Genomic DNA, 20,438 nt, shown 5'->3' with positions numbered 1-20,438 from the left:
TTACACAATTCCCATTTATGTTTTCCAAAACCCGTTGAGTAACTACGAGACAATAGATGTATTAATGGTTCCGAGCAGAGCGGACACAACGTTGATTCATGTTTCTTACCGGAAACCGAACAAATTGCCCTCTTACGAATAATTATGTATCCCTCTGTTTCCTGCCACACTTCCTGGAATCTCTCCTCCCGCCCCGTCTTTGTTGGATAACCAAACAGTTTGTCCTCTATTTGTGTGCGTGCATGTGAGAAATGTATGACGTGAAGGATTCTCCGCCGTGTTCGTCTGCTGTCATCCGGGATCTGTTTCCGTAGACGCTTGGAGGACACGGCAGGGCGTGACCCAGACGGGCCGTCCACTTCTGCCCTGTGATTGGTTTCAGTATGTTGGTCAGTAGAGAGCAGAGGCAGGACACTTTAGACCTTAAGAGATGGACCTGTTTGCTCAGGGAGCAACCACAGAACACACGCACAGACACACACACCTAAAAACAGTGGCTCTTTAATTCAGTTACTTTGGGGGTTTTCTAAGAAACGAGATCGCAGAGGGGGGGGAACCCACAGACAGGCTTTGTCTCAGAAAACTATTAATGGAGCAGATCGGGAAAATTGTTGTGTGACGACTTTAAAGATTTCAAATCTTTCCTGGTGTTTTCCGGAGCTGGAGGGCAGTCGCTCAGCCATCTGTTCCCGAGAAGTCCAGAGAAAACCGTGCTCGGGTTTTCGCACCTAGTAACAGAAATTTGTCCGATCACAGAGGAGTTGATGGGACAACACATTGGGAGGTTTTCATAGGCGCTACATTCTTGCTGCTTTTAGATACTGTATACATTGGTTCTCTATAGGGGAGTGCGATGTCTGGTTTCTCTTTTTCTTCCTCTCTCGTTCTCTCTTCTCTCGGAAACACAGACACACTTGGGGGAATGCCACACACACACACACACACACACACACACACACACACACACACACACACACACAGGGTCGTTGCAAGGTTGCGGTGTTGTGTTTAACAATGCCGCGCAAGGAGTTATATAAAAACTTAACGTATATGTAGGTGCAGTTATATAACCTTGTGGTCGCCAAAGACACTTCTCCACTGCAACTCCCCTCTGAGACACACGTACACACACACACACACACACACACACAACTACGAATACAGACGAACAATGATGAATTAGTTGCCGGTGGCTTCACATTCTTTGGAGCCGCATATCTTTCTACATGTTGTGTCGTTTTGTGAGGAGCAGCAAGTCTCAAACCCACGGTGAGTGTCCAACACAAGAAATTAATGGCTCAGAAAATATTCTGCAGGCGCTTGTTTACTCTGTGACTGACGATGATTCAGCGCTTCATCGAGACACTTTCTCTGCTCAGTGGAGCTGCAGGTCAACCGCATTCATATTTTATTATCTCGTTTTATGGACGCATTGTCACGATTGTTTTTGCTTCAAATTCCTCCTCGCATCTCCTCCTCATCACTCGCAGCCGACTATTTGAGTTTGACTCGGTCGCATAGCAACAAGTGGCTCTCCCACTCCCATTTTTCCACTTTTTTAAGATATCACTTCAACTTGACTCATGCACATTTAGTGGCAGCTGTCAAAGTTATTAAGTTACTCTGACCTGATAAATTACAGTTGTAAGTCTGATGAAGCCACAGACTTGAGTTTAAATATAGAGCTGACAGTCTGCTTGTTGAGTTTGAAGTTTGTGACTTAAATTTCTATTTCTGGCCTCTTTAGCCAACAGGCTAAACCACGGAAAAAAACGTTGATAATGTGACAAATAAAGTGCCAATATCATTAGAATAGAAAACGTAGAAAACGCTCTTCTTCTATCATACATTTCATGGTGGGAAGAAAGTTTCTCCTGGAGTTTACTACACTTCACTGTCAATTCAGACAATCAGCGATTAAAGCTGTGTGTGTGTGTGTGTGTGTGTGTGTGTGTGTGTGTGTGTGTGTGTGTGTGTGTGTGTGTGTGTGTGTGTGTGTGTGTGTGCGTGGCACACAATCTAAGTTTTCGATTTCTTGGGTCCTCAGTGGCGAGTATAGAATGATTCATTAGTTATGTAGTTGTGTGTGTGTGTGTGTGTGTGTGTGTGTGTGTGTGTGTGTGTGTGTGTGTGTCCGTTGTATAAGCGGTCTCCACGCTCCGCTCATAGAACGCTAAGACTCTCCCCCAAGATGTGCGTCTGTGCGTGTGAATCAGGACGTCCGTCTGCGTCCAAGTGATTGTGCGTCATTCAACTGCTCTAGGAAAAACAAAGTCCAACAAAGGGGAACATTTTCAGTAAACTATTAATGTCAATAACTCCACCAGCTAGATACATGAACACAAGCCAAACAACACAATATGTGTGTCTCCTCATCCAGCTGCACTCGGAGCCAACCGGAGGTCCTTATCTTTTCGGAAACAGATAAACGTCTCTGGTAAACCCATTAAAGTGGTTGTTAAATGTTTGGACTCTGTAAGTAACTGCGGCCACTCTTCTAATGGCCCGCCCCGCTACATCCGACCCACTCCCACAAATCCCAAATCCTGTACAGAATTATTATTAGTCACTAAAAGGACTTCTCTTACACTCTAATATCATCTATTATCTCTCTCTCTCTTTTTCTCTCTCTCTCTCTCTCTCCCTCCTCTTGACCCGAGTAGAGGAAACAGCCCTGCTTCCCAGAATCTACGTCTGTGTGTGCTTGTTTGTGTGCGTCACCACCATGTTTTTTTAATGTGTGTGTACCTGTGTGTGTGTGCACATGTGTGTGTGCGTGTGTGTCCACCCCCTCTCACTCTGAAGTGTATCTCTTTGAATGATGACCTAGCTTTCATCTCCCTCCTTTCTCCTCCTTCCATTCCTGTCTGCCCTCTGAGTGCTCACTGTGTGTGTGTGTGTGTGTGTGTGTGTGTGTGTGTGTGTGTGTGTGTGTGTGTGTGTGTGTGTGTGTGTGTGTGTGTGTTGAGGCTCTGTGCATTTCAGGAATCGTTATATAACTGTTCTGTAAGGTTGAGTTTCAGGGAGGGAGGGGCCCAACGGGGATGTGTATATCAAATCTGGGACATCTTTATGCGAAATAACTTCTTGTTTTTGCAACTCTAATCTCCAACTAATATTACAACCATTCAACTTGCGTCCAGTTTCACAAAAGCGTGTACATTTGCTGTCCTACGCACACAATGTCTGGAAGCTTATATCTGAAAAACTCAAATCATGTAGTGCACGGGATAATGAAATAAGTGGAGGTGATCACGAGCAAAAAGCTGTAAACGGTAGAAAGACCTCACACTACGATTGACTAGAACTCAAGGTCTGTTTTTAATTGTTATTGTTATTACATTTGGATAAATGGATAATTTCACATCTAAAGTAAAAAAAAAAAACTATTCATTATCAGCTCAAAGGAAATGTCCTTCTGTTTAACGCGACCAGTCCTGTTTGTCGTTCGCCAGCAGGGCATCTACAAACAAATGAAGTGACACTGAGAAGCATGGCTAACACTCTTGCACAGAGGTCTTTATAGGTCTGGAGAAAAAACAACTATGGAAACTCTGATGTGCATAATACACCAAAACAAAGACATTCGACTGATGTGTGTATTTATAATCTGGCCAACTCCGATCCAGGATAAGGACTTGCTTACTTGCTGAGTGAAACACATGAAGACCTCTAATGTAGCATGTCCGTCACTAGGTGTATTTTGATGTCTCACCATTTATTTATTTTTTACCGTTAACATACTAAAATTAGCCTTCTTCTGAGACACGAGGGCTCCAGTATGTTTGTGATTGAATAATTCTTTTTACTTTTTCTTCACAGGCGATAACTAACTTGATATCACAATGATCGCAAGTTTTGCCAATCTAAGACACACACACACACACACACACACACACACACACAGACTACTGAGACAGACTGGTGTCATTAGCAGCCAGATCGAGAAGTTTGTTATCATGTAATTGGACTGAAGGGACGTTTTATGTAAGTTGTTTTTCCAGCGTCCACGCTTCATTATGTTAAGCGGGAGTGAGTGTGTGTGTTTGCCAGGTGTCATGCAGTGAACAGGTCTTGTGTGTATGGTTTAAACTGTAAATCGTGTATGTGTCGGCAGTTCTTGGCTGCACTGGTTACATATGCGCGTGTGTGTTGATTTATATTATTACGTGAAACCTTGTCCTCTGGTGTGTGTGTGTGTCAGTGTTTGTGCCCTGTCTTGTGTTTCATAAGCCGTCCATATTTATGATCCAGCTCTTACATAAGTCTCAGATCTGGTTCAGTGTGTCTCTGCCAGAGAAAGAGAGAGAGAGAAAGAGAGAGAGAGAGAGAGAGAGAGAGAGAGAGAGAGAGAGAGAGAAGAAAGGTGAAATGGAAATAAAAGCAGAAGAAGAAAGAGGGAGAACTAGATATGAAAATAAGTTTTAGAAAAAGAAATAAGACAACAGAAAAGAGTTAAATGTGCTAAATGTGTGATTTCTACATGTTTTTATTGAAGTGGGCTTTGGTTCAGGATGAGCGAAATCGTCATTGTTCATGGTGTTTTGCAAATGTAGTCTAGTTAAAATGTCAATTTGAACACATTTGAAAACTGAAACCTCTCGGGCTCCAGCCGGCAACAGCATCTCGAATGAGTCAAACCAGTTTGGTGGAAGTTTTCATCTCAAACAAAGTAAACATCCCTGATTGGATAAATGGCAGCAACTCGAGAAAAACAAGTTCTGATAGACGAGCTGTAAAAATGTGTGTTTAGAACGACATGTAGCCATTCATTCTTTGATCTTAGATGACTGACTACAATAGGAGACTTTTGAAAGTGGGAAAGGCTGAGTTTGTTACCTAATAATGGAACAGAAATATAATTTATTTTTAACCCTTTAAGCCCCATGGCAAAAACCAAGGTATTTTTTAGGATTATGCTCGAAATAACATACCTAAACTAAAAAGGGTGTACCTCTGCAACCACAAGGGCTATTTGAATAGTTTTGGTGTTATAATAAAGGCAACCCTTGTGAGCTTTTGTTCAGATGTCTAAATATGAGTATATATGTTGCTGTTTAAGTCTAAATAAAGATTGAAACACAGCAAAAATAAAGTTTCAGGTCAGAAAAAAGCACTTTCAGGATGATTATCTCTTTGAAATGATGCAGCGCTAAGGTCTAAACCTCTCCCAAATCATAGCACAATATGTGAACAGTCTCTCTGCAAAGTTTGAAAAAGTGAAGCAGAACAAAGTTAGAGAGGGTTTAGTACAGAGAGAATTCAGGCGAGGTTTCCAAAATCTGTGCCATCTGTGCCATTTGATTTTTCTCATGTACCAAACCTTATATTTCACTTGTATATTACTTATGTGTTCAATACACTTATATCAGTGTGGATTTACCGGGATAAATGCGTTTTTCTTTTTCTAATCAACAAAGGTAGGCAGCATTTGCTGACTAAAGCGATAAAGCGATTCATGTTGCTGTGTTCTTTGGTTCATATCTCGGTGATGCTTTGGAGCAGAGGGATTTGGTGAATATACTTGCAATCTGTGTGGAACTGTCTTGCTTTTTGGCATCTGTTTTTTCTGATAGCCCCGAGCTATCAGAAATGTAATAGCGGTCAGAGGTCATTTAGTTTTGTTTCCTTAGAAACAAGGATTGTGGTTTGTTTGAGACTACAAACCACGCAGCAGACATTCATCAAAAATAGAAGAATGATAATGAGAAGTTAGTCCATCTTTTGAAGTGCCCTTCCACACCCATCTGACCCATTCTAACCCCCTCTGACTATGGGAAGCTGCCTATAGGAGAATCGATTCTTGAATCAAGGTTTTATTTTTGTATTTTGAAATTCTTCCATTTGTCTCAGGGCAGCATTATTCTTTGCAGAAGACTGCAAGGGATATATTTCAAATGTTTCCTCAAATGTGCACTTACATAACGGAGTTCCATCTTCTTTGCGAAGCATATTCAGCCCAGAGAAGCCATACAGTGTAATTGTAAAAGTCTGAATATTTAGAGTTCGTAAATCGATTTTGAACGAGGGCGATAAGAATGTAATCTTTTTTAATTACACGTCAATACTCATCGCTTCTTCTCTCCCTGTCCTCCTCCCACAGACCAGTCCCACAGCGCCCCCTTCGGCTCCGAGAATGAGGCTCAGGGCGGCGACTCGGCCGTGTGGCAGTGTACCCCTCCCCCATCTACCTCACCTTCGGAGGAAACGGCGGCCCATCCCCCTCCCTCCCAGCCCGCATCCAGATCCCGCTCCGGGCCGGCCGCCCAAAGCCCCGCCCTGACGGGAACCAAGAAGAGGAGCTCAAAGCCGGCGCACATGAGACGCAACATCAGGTACTGAACTCCAGCGGTCGTCTCAGTCGAAGACTTCAAATGGACGCCCACTTGTTTACTCTGTTGGGATCCTGAAGAAACTGTAACAGAAGCTGCAACAATTAACCCCCTGTCATTCATTGTTACAGCTTTAGATGAAGAGTCAGCCTGCTTTATATAGAAACTGATCCCTATCAGTTTCTAAGGGATCGTTGCCATGACACTAAAGCACAGGTTACTATTGAAGTTAATGAATCATGAAGTAAAAATAATTTTGTTTATCATTGTATGTGAAAATACACAATATACAAACACAATAACCTATTATTACAAATAAGCCATTTTTAGTTTTAAGCCATTTAAGCCGTTTTTAAACTAGATTTTAGAAAATGACTCGGTGCTTGGCGAGCAGTAACCAGTCAACTTTGAGATGAAAGGGACTATTGCTGCACAATCACCCGTCTATGTTTATGCTGAGGTGCAGAGTACACAAAGACTCCTATTCTCATACTCTTATTCAACGTTTTCATAACGCTCCTTGTTGGCTAAATGATATGATTCATCATCTCTCTCCTGCGTCTCTTAATGCCTCTGTCTCTCCCTCCTCATTCCCCAAAACTACTGCTGGAATCAGTCACTAACTATACGAGTGCGTATTCTTACTAAACTTTTTAACTTCAAACTATAAACAATAAACAAAAAGAACAGACACAAGCATCAGGTGGCCTGATGGGACCGTGTGCAACAGAACTCAGAAACTGTTGGATTCTACAAACTGCTGCTTTACTGGACTACACGTCATCATTAATATCAACTGGGAAAGCTTTTCTGACCCAGACGGAGCTGCTCTTGAATTCGGCAAACCCAAATGATCCGAGGAACAAACACGTCTCCTAATAATCTCCCTTTGTGTCCCGGCGTGGAGCGTTTCTCCTGCAGAGCTTCCAGCTGCGGTTCCTCCGCTCTGACCTTGACCTCCATCAGGGAAACAGACTTTTCTAGCAGGAAGTTTAGAGTTTATAGTTCGAGAGTCTTTTCCCTCTATAGAAAATTCTCGTCCAGATTCCAGCGTGTAAAACATACGTTTCCTCAACGAGGTTTGATGGCGATAACGGAGCGTTTCTCTCTCGGAGTTCGGTTTTTCTTCTTTACACGCAATTGTTTAGTTGTATTTGCTGCACGTCACGTTGTTCGAATCTTTTACCTGCTGCCAGGACGGAGTCATCAGAGTAGTGTAAAAAAAGTATTTCAATCGGCTCAGGCACCGAAAGGAAGCACCGAAATCTGCGTTGCGTTTCGGTCCGGTAGGCACCGGACGTATAGGTACACAACCCTAATGTTAAATAGTGGGGTCATTGCTGTTAGTTACAAGATGCATGTCTATTATATAACAAACACTGATAACATACTTTTTGTTATCAGAATGGGTAAATCTGAAAACACAATTATATAAATAAGTATACAATGAAAACCACGGAGTCTTTATGCAGTTAACAAATACAATGACGGTTGTTAGTTTGTAAAAACACAATAACAAACAAATGTTTTGTTTTAAACCTTTGTGTCTGTGTAGGAAGTTACTGAGGGAGCATCAGTTGGAGTTGGTGACCAAAGCCGCCCAGCAGGACGAGTTGAAGCGGAGGCAACGTCTGGAGCAGCAGAGCAAACAGGATTTCCCCGTACCACTGTTGCCTGAATACACAACTGGTAAGAGCATTCCCCAAAAATGCTCCATGAATATTAACAGGATCCACTGGTCCATCAAATCCTCTGACGTGTACATCAACATGGATTCCAGAAAGCCAGCCTGCACACAGTCCATCATTGCTTCCCTGTCTTCTTTTCCTTATTTAACCCTCTTGATCTGCTGCATCGTACCCGTCCTTCTCTCCAGGTGATTTGTCAAAGCATGAGGCGTCATCAGCGGCGTCATCAGCGGCGTCATCAGCGGCGTCATCAGCCGCGTCATCAGCGGCGTCAACAGCGTCGCAGCAGGAAGGGAAGTCGGGGCGACAGGGAGTGATCTGCATCAGCAAGACTCCCGTGCCCACCTCCACCGCCACAGAGCGCTCGCACAAAGCAGGTGAGACATACAAACACGTTTTTAGAATAATTGTGCCAATTACAATGGTCTGGCCGTCACCGAGGAAGTGATCTATCAAAAGGAGATATCACTTGAATTCACGTTCCTGGTAGTTTGTCGGGGTCGGGTGGAAACCTCACATCTCTAAAGCATCCGTCTCTCAAAGGCAAAACAGCCTTAATAGCCTCATGACAGCCACGCGTTTACGAAATTACACACTCTGTTTCAAACTGCTTTCTGAGCCCAGAGGTCCGGAAAGAAGACACATTAAAAGACTGCGTCAGCTTGAATTTCCAGGAGAAATAATAAGGATTGAAAAACAAGCCAAATTTGAATGATATCTGGGCCAGCATTCATCTGAAATATTAGGGATGATTTGTATGAATGATTGTTGGGGATGTTCAACATCATGTCCACAAAGATAATGTTGTGTTTCAGCCTGATGTAAAAACAATATGGAGGAAGTTTCACTTCATTTCAAACAAAAACGTGTCATTTATTCAGATTTCAGAGTGAACGAACATCACAGCCTTTCTGGAAACGTTTCAACCCGATTACTTAGTCTCTCCTGTACACATTTAAACAATGAAGTTGAAAAATAGTTCCTGTTAGGGATGTGTGGAGTTTTCGTAGATTAGCAGCCATGTGCATCAGAATGTTTCAAACCTCCTCAGGGTACATCATGTACCGTTCCCTTATTGCCCAAGTCCGCGTGCACACACACACACACACACACACAAACACACACACACATTACATAACGCTTTAATCGCTGAAACTTAGATTGTGTGCCACACACACACACACACAAACATAGACAGACACACATTCAGAGCCACTCAAACAGTCAAGGATAAACACACACTTTTAACACTCAGTCGGGAATGAACACACATACGTTCTACGTTTAAAGAAGACTGAGACCAAACTGTAGGCACACAAACCTACAACACGAACACACACACAGATGAGAGAGAAAGACTGATCGCCGTTCTCCGGAGGGTCAGAGTTAGCAAACCTGTCGTTTGAATGAACAAAGACAGATATCTCGATTTGGGAGCTGAAAAAGACCAAAGCAAAGGATGGAAAAAGGAATGGAGGAAGGAGAGAGATGAAGGGAGAGAGTGTCTGCAGGGCAGAGCAGAGCAGGTCTTTGGAGCAATAAAGCTGGCTAATCCTGGTTATGAGACAGAACACACACACACACTCACACACACACTCTCACAGTGGCACAGTGACATTTCCAGTTGGGGTTGCATAATGTCTCCCCCTCCACTCTAATCCTACTTGTATAACCAGCCATTCACTGTAGTTATATAAGCTATCTCTCGCTCTCTCTCACACACTCACACACACACACTCGCACACACACTCACACTCATACACCTCTCCCCGTCGTTCCCTCGCCGCCAGCTTGTGTAACTTTCACCACTTGATACCGTTGACTTTTATCATCCTGGTGGAGCGACCGTTCACCACATCACTTGAGATGAATGTATCGAGGCCAATAAAAATAAGTTGTTTTTATGGAGAAAGCTGCAGCCTTTCTGCTGTAAAACTGTCTTAGTTCCTAAGTTTTCTCTTTGGATCATTGGAGAAAAAAAGTCCCTCCCAAAAAGTCTAAGACCTCGAATGTAATTTCTTCTAAAATGTCTCTATTCTTTCCTTTTAGTTATTGTGAGACAATTTACTTTAATGCACCTGTGAGCATCAGGTCAACTATTATTATTTATTTATGTTTAATCAAGTTGTCAGTCTGAGATCAAAATGGATTTTCTGAACATTGAAGTAGAAAAACAGTTTGCAAGACTGAGTGTAACTCTTGGAAACCTCCTCCCCCCTCCGTGCAGATGTGATAGATCTGAGCTTGGGCGAGAACGACACCGTCGTCCACGTCGGCAGTAAATTCACCACGGAGGAAGAAGAGAGCGAGCCGAGCGGCGCGCACGCCAATGACGCCCTGAACCTACCGGACCCCCAGGGCAGGGTGCTGGTCAACTTGAACCATCCGGCTGCGGAGAAGGACCTTTTCCTGTTGCCTCAGCTGGCGCGAGCAGTCAAACCTCACCAGGTATTTTTACTGCTGCACCCAAAGCAAACACTTGGTTCTCCTTGCCTGGCCGCCCTGCACATGCTTTGGAATGTGTGTATGAGGAAATAGGTATCTGGATATTGTAAAATCAATAAGTAACAATGATCATTGATGTGTCCGAATCTGCCTCGGATGGGACTTTTTCTAGTAATACTGTTTTATTCAGTATTATTTTTTATTCAGATTTCATGACCTTTTTAAGTCACAGACAGCCTGCTGACTATGATCTTTTCATTCGTTTTTAATGAGATAGCGCTTGCGCTTTTTCACCACGACCTTCTGTCTCGTTTCCTCCTAAATCTAATTTCATTTTATTGTTTTCTTCCTTATTTCCTCATCACCCTCGCTTGCTTTTCCTATTGCCACGGCTCCAACTATATCCTTGTCACCCTCTTCCTTCTCTTCTTTTCCCTCCCTTTCCTCATTAATCCTCCATCTCCTTTCCGTCCCGTCTCATCCTCAGATCGGTGGAATTCGTTTCCTGTATGACAACCTGGTGGAGTCGGTGGAGCGGTTCGGCGGCAGCAGCGGGTTCGGCTGCATCCTCGCTCACAGCATGGGCCTGGGCAAAACGCTGCAGGTCATCTCCTTCATCGACGTCCTGCTGAGACACACCCAGGCTCACACCGTTCTCGCCATCGTACCTGTAAGCACCTGTGGGCGTAATGTTGGAATGCAAGGAAATGTAACCGGTCGGATGGATTTAGACACACAGTATGATCAGCGAATGAGACTATCGATGAGGCAATATGAATTAATAAAAGAACTTGGGCACAAAATGCTTGCCATCACATTTATGGTAATAAATGTGTGAACTAATATTTCGGGCATGTGACTGAAATAATACAAGAAGTGTTAAAATTATATTCATCGTTGATTCATTTATCGATTATTTATGAATGACTTTGATTTTTCAATCAACCTGGTCAGCGGATCATTTCGGCTAAACAATAGGCTGGAAGACGTGAGGGTTTGAAGATTGATTATGTATCCATTACTGTCCTCCCAGGTGAACACGCTGCAGAACTGGTTGTCAGAGTTCAACATGTGGATCCCACCCCTGGAGGCGTTGCCTCCGGATACCGACCCGGGACTGGTGACTCCTCGTGCCTTTAAGGTCCACATCCTCAACGACGAACACAAGTGAGTAACAGGAGTGAGTTGGTAAAAAAAAAAAGAATAGAATACTTTTTATAGGATTTTTAAATCCGGTATCTCCCTCAGACACAAGGAGCAGGGCCACTGGTTAATTTAAAAGGCTGGATGCAATAACATTCATGCCAAACAGTGAGCGACTTTCTTTATCTCTAAAAAAAGACAACACTGACCTTCTGATCTGACCTGCCTCTGCACTTTATCCCCATCTGGCTCGTCCTCTCTTCCTTCATTTTTAATGGTTTGGTAATTAATTACAATTACATTGATTACAATACTTAATTCTTTATACAAGATTATCTTTTTTTGTTTTTAGTCCCTTTCATCTCTCGCTTTTTGCAAACAATGACGTCGCTTTTTCTTACGTACCCCAGGAACACAGCGACCAGGGCCAAGGTGGTGGAGGATTGGGCTCAGGACGGAGGAGTGCTGCTGATGGGCTACGAGATGTACCGCCTTCTGTCGATGAAGAAGAGCTTTGTGGCTGGGAGGAAGAAGAAGAGCAAGAAAACAACAGGACCTGTCGTCATCGACCTGGATGAAGAGGACAGGCAGCAGGAACTGCTCAAAGGTGGGAAAGGAGAGGGAGGGGCAAAGAGAAGTGGAAATATGGGCAGAACATGTCATGTATGCTACTTTTTTAAAGCACCAGTGTAGATAGAATGTCACTGAAGATATTTTTGGCTGTTCTCTTCCTCCAGGGATCGGGAGAGCCTTGGCCCGGCCCGGTCCAGACGTGGTGATATGTGACGAAGGCCATCGCATCAAGAACTGCCACGCCAGCACGTCACAGGCTCTGAAGAACATCCAAACCCGGCGCCGCGTGGTGCTGACCGGCTATCCGCTCCAAAACAACCTGATCGAGTACTGGTGCATGGTCGACTTTGTCCGACCCGACTTCCTGGGTATGCTATTTGTTTTTACCAATCGCTTGCTGAAATTGCCATGAACATGTTTGTCCTCGTGAGACTGTATTGGTCCTTTTATTTTCCTTCTGACTTCAGTTTTTATATCCGATATGTATTCCAGGTACAAGGCAGGAGTTCAGTAACATGTTTGAGCGTCCCATTCTGAACGGGCAGTGTGTGGACAGCACGCCTCAGGACGTCCAGCTGATGAGGTACAGGAGCCACGTGCTGCACAGCCTGCTGGAGGGCTTCGTACAGAGGTGAGACAGCTGCCTTCGTAAACCCACAGCTACTGCCCAGAAAACAAAACTTCACCTCCCTTAAATATTTAACAGACAACACAAAAGTTCTAGTGACATTTTGGCTCACTCAGACCGAATAATTCTTCATTTTTAATAATATTTTACAAATATTGACCGTTACTTTGCTTTGTTCCAGGCGAGGTCACGACGTCCTGAAGGACCAGCTGCCCTCTAAAGAGGAGCATGTGATCCTGGTGCGCCTGTCTCCCCTGCAGAGGGCGCTCTACACTGAGTTCATGAACCGCTTCAGAGAGGCAGGAAACTCCGGCTGGCTCAGCCTCAACCCACTGAAGGCTTTCTGCGTCTGCTGCAAGGTGAGGGGGAGGGCGTGCGTGTGGAAAGCTACCTGGATACCAAAAGACATATATCAAACGCCTATGCCAGACTTCTTCCAAATTTGGATGTGCAATAGTTCCAACTTTTTTATTTAAAGCCTTTTATTTAAATATAATCAATTCATTATCTCTCTTGAGGTTCCTGCAGTGCTTGACATATTATTACACAAGTCAACATGCTTCTGCACCAAGACTTGTCATACTTGACAAAGCCAGTTATTGTGGCTTTGAGTGTGTTTTAACGCTACTGATCTGCTGTTATTCTTCAGATTTGGAATCATCCAGACGTGCTGTACGAGGCCTTACAGAAGGAAAACCTGGCCAGTGACCAGGACTTGGACCTTGATGACATCACTTCCACAGGTCTCACCCGATGTCCAACCGCACCCAACCAGAAGTCCAAGCCCCTTGAGAACCCCAACCCCATTGGTGGACTGAGTCTTAACCAGCTCCAGGAGAAAGCCAATCAGGTCATCACTTACGAATGGGTACGTTGAAACACTGGAATGCAAAAGAGTTTTGAAACTACATAAAGCTGCACTTTGCATTTTTTAAGAACATCGAGGCTTTCCACCTAAATCTCAGTTTGGTTGCAAGCTGAACATTTTGTTCTCTCTTATTGAGACGCTTCTGTCGGTTCAATGCTGCCACCCACAGTATAAAGAAGAGAAATACAAATAGAATAATGAACTAACCATTAATCCACAAAGATCCAGTTCCAAGAAAGATGGACTCGCCAATCACAGTACATCATTTCTACCTATTGAAGTCTGCAAAATTATAACGCTTATCTTCTGACATTTAGGGCGCATTGGGGCATGATTTATTATGAAGACTTTTTGCTGGACAGAGTTGTATTTAATGTGTGATTAAACATTCTGCTCGGAAGCTTTGGAAACTATGAGGACTTAATTATTTTCAGTGATATAGATAAATCAAATGAGATACTTGTGTGCATACATCATGCTACAAAGTATGTTGAATTGAATTGTGTGAAGTTGAGCATTTCAAAAGAGTTCACAGCTTTGGTTGTTACACGTCTCTTTTTTTAAAAGTCAGTCTCAGTTTCTTAAATAAGGCCAACATCTCTGCAGCTGATCTATGAATGTAAAGGTGGTGTTGTGTAATAGTACATTCAAACATAATAATATAATCTACTGTACTCTCTTCACATGGCCAGGCGAGGGACATCCTGTATGACTACAAGCCCGGCATCCTGGAGCACTCAGCAAAAATGGTGCTGCTGTTCCATCTGATAGAGGAGAGCGTCAGAAAGGGAGACAAAATCCTCGTCTTCAGGTATCGGATCAGACAACACCACAGTGCTTTTGTTATTTTCCCAGATATGTGATACAATAATCAAAAGCTAATAATAGCTCAACAAATTATGAAATGAGAAGCGACTCTCACCTCAAACTTGTCCTTTTCTCAGCTTGTATTTTTCTGATTTGTTTCAATTCTACTTTGCATTACATTTACATTACTGATCCTCTCTTGCATGAGGTCCAATGCCTAATTTTGCCCTTTTATCTACCTCCTGCAGCCAGAGTCTGTCAACACTCACAGTGATTGAGAATTTTTTGGCTAAGAGACCAATGCCTCCATCGCCCAACACGTCCAGCAGGGACAGATCCAACCAGAACTGGGTCCGCAACCTCAACTACTACAGTAAGGGATCAAGAAATCATATTGTCAACGTCAAGATATTGTTCATGGTTCAGTAATATCCAAAACCTAAAACCTGCTAGAAAGGCCACATGACGAGGGGATTTGGAATAGGAGGAGACGGGTTGAAGGGATGTTTTAGCACAGTGAAGGTAGTCTAGCTACCCATCATGTTTTCTGTCCACAGTGCTTAAATATTGGTACATACTCATAAAGGTGTTGGTCTTGACTTCAGTGGTTTCTTGAGCTGTGGTTCTGCTCCACTCATTGACTTACAATGAGTGCTGCCATCTGCTGGCGTTCCTTGAAAACAGCCAGACTTTGGTTTATGGTTCTCCACGGGCACGGAAAGGAATGCACAGCTTCTGTAGAGTTGGTGTTTGTGTTTTTCGGAGCTATTTAAAGACTGGTCTTGTAAAATATGAGCAAAAATATGAGCTGCTTTATTTGGAAGGTGTGTCCTCTGTGCACATTTGTCAGGACAGTTCTGACTCTATTGGTTGTGTGATGTCTTGCAGGACTGGATGGAAGCACAACGGCCTCAGAGAGAGAAAGGCTTATAAACCAGTTCAACGCTCCGTCCAACACCTCAGCGTGGGTCTTCCTGCTGTCAACTAGGTAAAACACACAATACCAGTCATATTAATGGATGATAATGGATGTGACTTGTCAGGGCGTAACCCGACTTCTGACCTCTCTGGGCCCCAGGGCTGGTTGTCTGGGCGTAAACCTGATTGGGGCGAACCGCGTGGTGGTGTTCGACGCCTCCTGGAACCCGTGCCACGACGCGCAGGCCGTGTGCCGCGTCTACCGCTACGGGCAGAGGAAGCCGTGTCATATCTACCGGCTGGTGTGCGACTTCACGCTGGAGAAGAAGATCTACGACCGCCAGATCTCTAAACAGGGCATGTCAGGTGAGTCGGGAAATATATTGATGAGTTTATGTTTGAATTCCACCTTTTGGGAAATAATGTGATGTGCTAATGTGCTTGTGCTTTTCGTTGCCTGTTGTTCATACCAAAGAGAGAGTGGTGGAGTCGGTGGATGTTTGTAAAATTCCTCACTCATGGTTAACAAATACAGGTATTTTATCGCTTGAAGATATTTTGGCCGAAATAGCAGCACAATCACAACATTTAAAAAAAGAAACACGGTAACGCACAAGAAGCTCAATCCATTAAAAATTCTAACTTATATACAAATACTATGTACTCCATCTTTCCTCTCATGAATAGCAATAGGAATACTGTATAAAAAAAAGAGCGATACGCATCATGAATAATGCTGGCTACTATGAGCACACAAATCCATTGTTTTTCAGATCACGTTATGAAATTTAATGATTTGGTTTATTATAAAATAATGCAGACAATGTACAGAGCTAAAGCAAAGTCACTGCCAGATTGTGTACAACGTTTGTTTTCAATACATGAGTGTAAATATGATTTGAGAGATGTTTGTAAGTTTATTGTACAAAAAGCTAAAAAAGGATTAACAACGCTAATTATGGAACAACGCTAAAATAGATGTAAGACATTTTTGGTTTTCAAAAGCATCATTTATAAAACAATGTTTGAGGGTTACAAGTGTGTATCTATATGGCAGATGTATGTATATGTGTGTATATATAAGTATATATTTATTTTATTTTATGTTTTCTTTATTTCAAATTAATGATCTGATTTAATTGATAATAATAATTTAGGATAGGAATATATATATATAAGCATTTTTGCTTCTACCTATACCTTTTCAGTCTTTCTGTTTTGTATATTATATAGAATATTGTATTGTATTGTATTGTAATGATTGACTGAATAAAACACACAAACAAACAAACTCTTGTCTGACAGAGTAAACGGTCTCAAGTGTTCGCCGTAAGCCTCGACTGGCTAGACAGACACGTTGAGGTCGCTCATGCTTTGGAGAGCTGCAGGAAATCAGCCTTGTTTGCCGGCAGTTTTTCACAGTCTGTCTGTTTTGCGTCCGTCGTTTCTTTTCTTTCCTATTTAACGTCCTGTTCCTCTCCCTCTTTCTCTGTCTTCCTCTCTCTCTCCCTCCATTCCCTCCATAAGACCGGGTGGTGGATGACCTGAACCCTGTGCTGACCTTCACCCGGAGGGAAGTGGAGTCTCTTCTTCACTTCGTGGACGAGGAGCCGGAGCGCTCCCAGGTCCAGCTGCAGCCCCACGACGGCATGGAGGACATCCTCCGGAAGGCTCTGCACCTCTATCCAAACCAGATTACTAAGGTAGATGGAACAGAGGAGACACATATCTCATACCGTCTGTTGAAAGTAGGACATGTGTGGGTTGCCTGCCTAAAATTATTGCATTATTCATTGTTTTCTTGTAAGTCTTCAAATTTACTATGGACAGGTGTCATACTACGGACAGTCCTCTACCAAAAGTCAAGAATTGTCAAAGTTTTTAACTGTCCATCTGAACCTATTTGTTGAGTAAATCTGAGGTGAGAACTCTGCCAAGCACATGGAGTTATTATTCATAATTAAACCTGCTCAATTTTCAGTGAACTCTCAATGCAAAAAAACGATCTCAAAAGATTTTAGGCTTCCGTTGTTAACCAACTAATCTCTAACTTGACAACTTCATGTGAAAGAAGAATCTTGAATCTGTTTTGTCTTCATTCTCCCTTCCAGCAACCATTCCCTCACGAGTCCCTGCTGATAGACCGCAGGGAGCTGAAGCTGACCAAAGTGGAGAAGAAAGCAGCGAAGAAAGGTTACGAAGAGGAGAAGAGGGCATCTGTGCCATACACCCGCCCTTCCTACGCTCACTACTACCCTGCCAGTGACCAGAGCCTCTCTAACATCCCCGCTTTCAGTCAGAGGAACTGGTTAGTCACTTACAGCTGCAACGAAAAAAAGATACTTTTGAATAAACACGAACACAAGTCATGAACTAAGAAAGATACTCTCTCCTCAGGCGTCCACCTCCTCGTTCTGAAGAGAAGCCAGTCGACAGTGTCCAGCCAGTCCAGTCAACTCCAGTTCCCATGATGCCCCGCCAGGCGTCTGCAGGCTCTGCTCCAAGCGACGACTCATCGGACTCCAACATCATAGGCTTTCCCGTCAACTGCCTGCAGAAAGCCGGGGTGTTTGTACAGAGGATCGTCACCACTACTGGTAGGCCAACTGCACATGTACCGGGATTTTATTTTACTTGTTTGTTTGTCCTTTATCTCTTCATTCTCTTAACTATTTTTTCCAAGGATTCATTTACTCGTCATAATGTTAGCTGAGGAATACTCAGTGCGTCTATCGACCCTCAGTAAATGGGTCTTCTTTGGTCTCTTTCAGACATAGTGATTCCAGGCACCAACAGCTCAACAGATGTGCAGGCCAGGATCACTGCTGGAGAGAGCATCCACATCATCAGGGGCACCAAAGGTACAACAACTCTTGACTATACTCATTTGCAAAACATTTGCTTGTTGGCGAATATAATCAATCCATATATTTGCTTGTTCACACTTTTCTTACGTGATACTTCATAGAACATCTTTGGGTTTAGGACTGTTGTTCAGACAAAACAATGAATCAATTATTGGAAAAACTTTCTACAGAATAATGATGAAAATAAGCATCAGTTGTAGCCCTATATGGAATTACAATGCTGCAAAAGCATCTTCTCTGAGAGCCGTTTAAACTTCATTTATTGAAGCAGGTCCGGGTGAACTTTCACTGTGTAATGATCATTTCTCCCACCTTTTGTCTGTTTTAGGGACGTACATCCGATCATCGGATGGTCGAATCTTTGCCATCAGAGCAGCTAATAAGGCCAAGGCTGCAGAGGAGAGCACTACAGCGCCACCCAAAGGTAGGACAATTACCAGAACTGACTGTGAGACAAGCAGAGATGAGTAAAAAGATGAGGCACAGAACATAATTGACATTATGATATTATTTAAACCAACGCAGCCCATTTATATTTTATTGTCACATGCACAGATAACAGACAGTTACTCCGTATTTTAACAAAAATTAGAATTAGAATTAAGATTAATTAAAAAAAACATTGCTATAAATGCTAATAGTATAAGAAAATATATAAAATAAGGCACAACATTATGACAACAGTATTGCACAATCAGTTTCACTGAGTGTATAAAGTGCACTATGCATTGCTACAAATAAAGGGTTTAGTGCTTTTCCAAAAGGTAATATCTCACCCCTGGTTTCTTCTTCTCAGACTCTCAGGCCCTACCAGAGGAAGTGTCAACCAATGGCAGTAACGGTTGCCGGTCACCTGACAGGAAGCAGCAGCCACGCCCTCTTTCCCCTGACAGCCCGGAGATCATCAGCGAGTTGCAGCGCTACGCGGGTGGCACACGAGCTGGCACCGCCCTAGGCTCCGGAGCTCCACCAGATAGGGCAGCAGAGGGCACCGTGACCAGCCTGCCTTCCACCAAACTGGCTCAGACCAACGGCAGTAATGGGAGCAGTTTTGCTCTCGGAAATCTGAGCCACAATGATGCCTCTGTGACTAATGTGATCCAGCCCACTGTAGCCCAAGACCCGAGAACAGGCTCCAAGCGCAAAGCCTCCACCCTGTCCCCAGATGAGCGGCCCAGTAAACAACCCTCTGCAGGCATACACTCCTCAGCCCCTCTGGCCACACCAGGCTTCCCCTTCACTGGAGGCTATGGCCTCCCTCCTCTGGGCCTCAACCCTGCCCTGTTGGGTGGGTCACTGGGGCACCCGCTCTTCGCGGGTGCAGGCTCGCCTTACTTCCAGCCCCCCCACACTCAGTTGAGGGACCCCAGTTACATGTACCCAGATCTCTTTGGCTTTGGCGGAGCCAGCAGCGTCCCCACCTCCTCTTCCTCCTCCTGCTCCACGACAACCACTGCGGCCGCGATCTCCTCTTCCTCATCATCTTCTGCATCGGTCACAGCTGCCAGTTCAGTCCCAGGAGGCCTGCCGCCATTCATGCTGAGCCCCAGCATGGTGGGCATGACCGGGATGCTGCTGCCGGGCTTCCCTCTCTCTTACAGTCCATCTCTGGCTAGCCTGTACACGGGGTCGATTCTCCCCGGTGGCCTTCCGGGTTCAGCCGCCACCCCTGGGCCAGCTGGAGCCAGCTTCCTCTCCCAGTACTCTTCCACTGCTGCCTCCAGTTCCTCCTCATCGTCTCCTTCCTCCTTCTCCTCTTCAGCACGGTCTGAGGGCCACCGGGGCCCGGTGCTGATGAATGGCAGCAGCGCCAGCAGCTCGGACGATGACGATGATGTAATCGAGGTGAGGGGACAGTGACGGACGGATGATGCGGTTGTTGGAGCGAGCTTGATTCAATTTAAAAATCATCAGTGGGATGACATCCTGTTGGCCGGGAGGCAGGTTAAGAACGGTCTGCGCCGAGGCCATGAGGGAAATGGACAAGAAATGAAAGACAATTGTCACTGCTGAAGTGTTTCCTCTGGTCATCTCTACTGCCTTTGGAGAACTAGTCTGAGTGGGGATGAAGACAGACTGGACACAAAGCGACAAATCTTAATGCTGGATTTTAGAAGATGAAACCTGAGGAAGGAAAAAAAGCTCCAGAGGGAAGAAGAAAATAAAAAT

At 44.0% G+C, this 20,438-nt stretch overlaps 1 protein-coding gene across 1 annotated transcript in view; it reads left to right on the top strand.

Moving 5' to 3' along the window:
• The window catches only part of LOC306743351 (helicase ARIP4-like), a gene marked incomplete at both ends in the record, with an annotated part of 37,943 nt that extends 17,814 nt beyond the window's left edge, over positions 1-20,129 (top strand). The window contains 21 exons of the mRNA XM_079225855.1: positions 6,104-6,335; positions 7,888-8,021; positions 8,209-8,397; positions 10,248-10,468; positions 10,953-11,135; positions 11,499-11,632; positions 12,019-12,215; positions 12,346-12,549; positions 12,674-12,812; positions 12,991-13,168; positions 13,459-13,677; positions 14,370-14,488; positions 14,733-14,857; positions 15,373-15,472; positions 15,563-15,768; positions 16,930-17,105; positions 17,514-17,710; positions 17,800-17,999; positions 18,174-18,263; positions 18,598-18,693; positions 19,066-20,129. Coding sequence (XP_079081981.1) covers positions 6,104-6,335; positions 7,888-8,021; positions 8,209-8,397; positions 10,248-10,468; positions 10,953-11,135; positions 11,499-11,632; positions 12,019-12,215; positions 12,346-12,549; positions 12,674-12,812; positions 12,991-13,168; positions 13,459-13,677; positions 14,370-14,488; positions 14,733-14,857; positions 15,373-15,472; positions 15,563-15,768; positions 16,930-17,105; positions 17,514-17,710; positions 17,800-17,999; positions 18,174-18,263; positions 18,598-18,693; positions 19,066-20,129 — 4,403 coding nt within the window. The remainder of the gene's footprint in view (positions 1-6,103; positions 6,336-7,887; positions 8,022-8,208; positions 8,398-10,247; positions 10,469-10,952; positions 11,136-11,498; positions 11,633-12,018; positions 12,216-12,345; positions 12,550-12,673; positions 12,813-12,990; positions 13,169-13,458; positions 13,678-14,369; positions 14,489-14,732; positions 14,858-15,372; positions 15,473-15,562; positions 15,769-16,929; positions 17,106-17,513; positions 17,711-17,799; positions 18,000-18,173; positions 18,264-18,597; positions 18,694-19,065) is intronic.
• Between the last annotated feature and the right edge of the window lie 309 nt (positions 20,130-20,438).

The sequence above is a fragment of the Taurulus bubalis genome (assembly GCF_910589615.1).
Source record: "Taurulus bubalis genome assembly, chromosome: 11".
NCBI classification, from domain to species: Eukaryota; Metazoa; Chordata; class Actinopteri; order Perciformes; family Cottidae; genus Taurulus; species Taurulus bubalis.
Note: the sequence above shows the minus strand (reverse complement) of the source record. Positions and strands in the feature narration are given on the sequence as shown.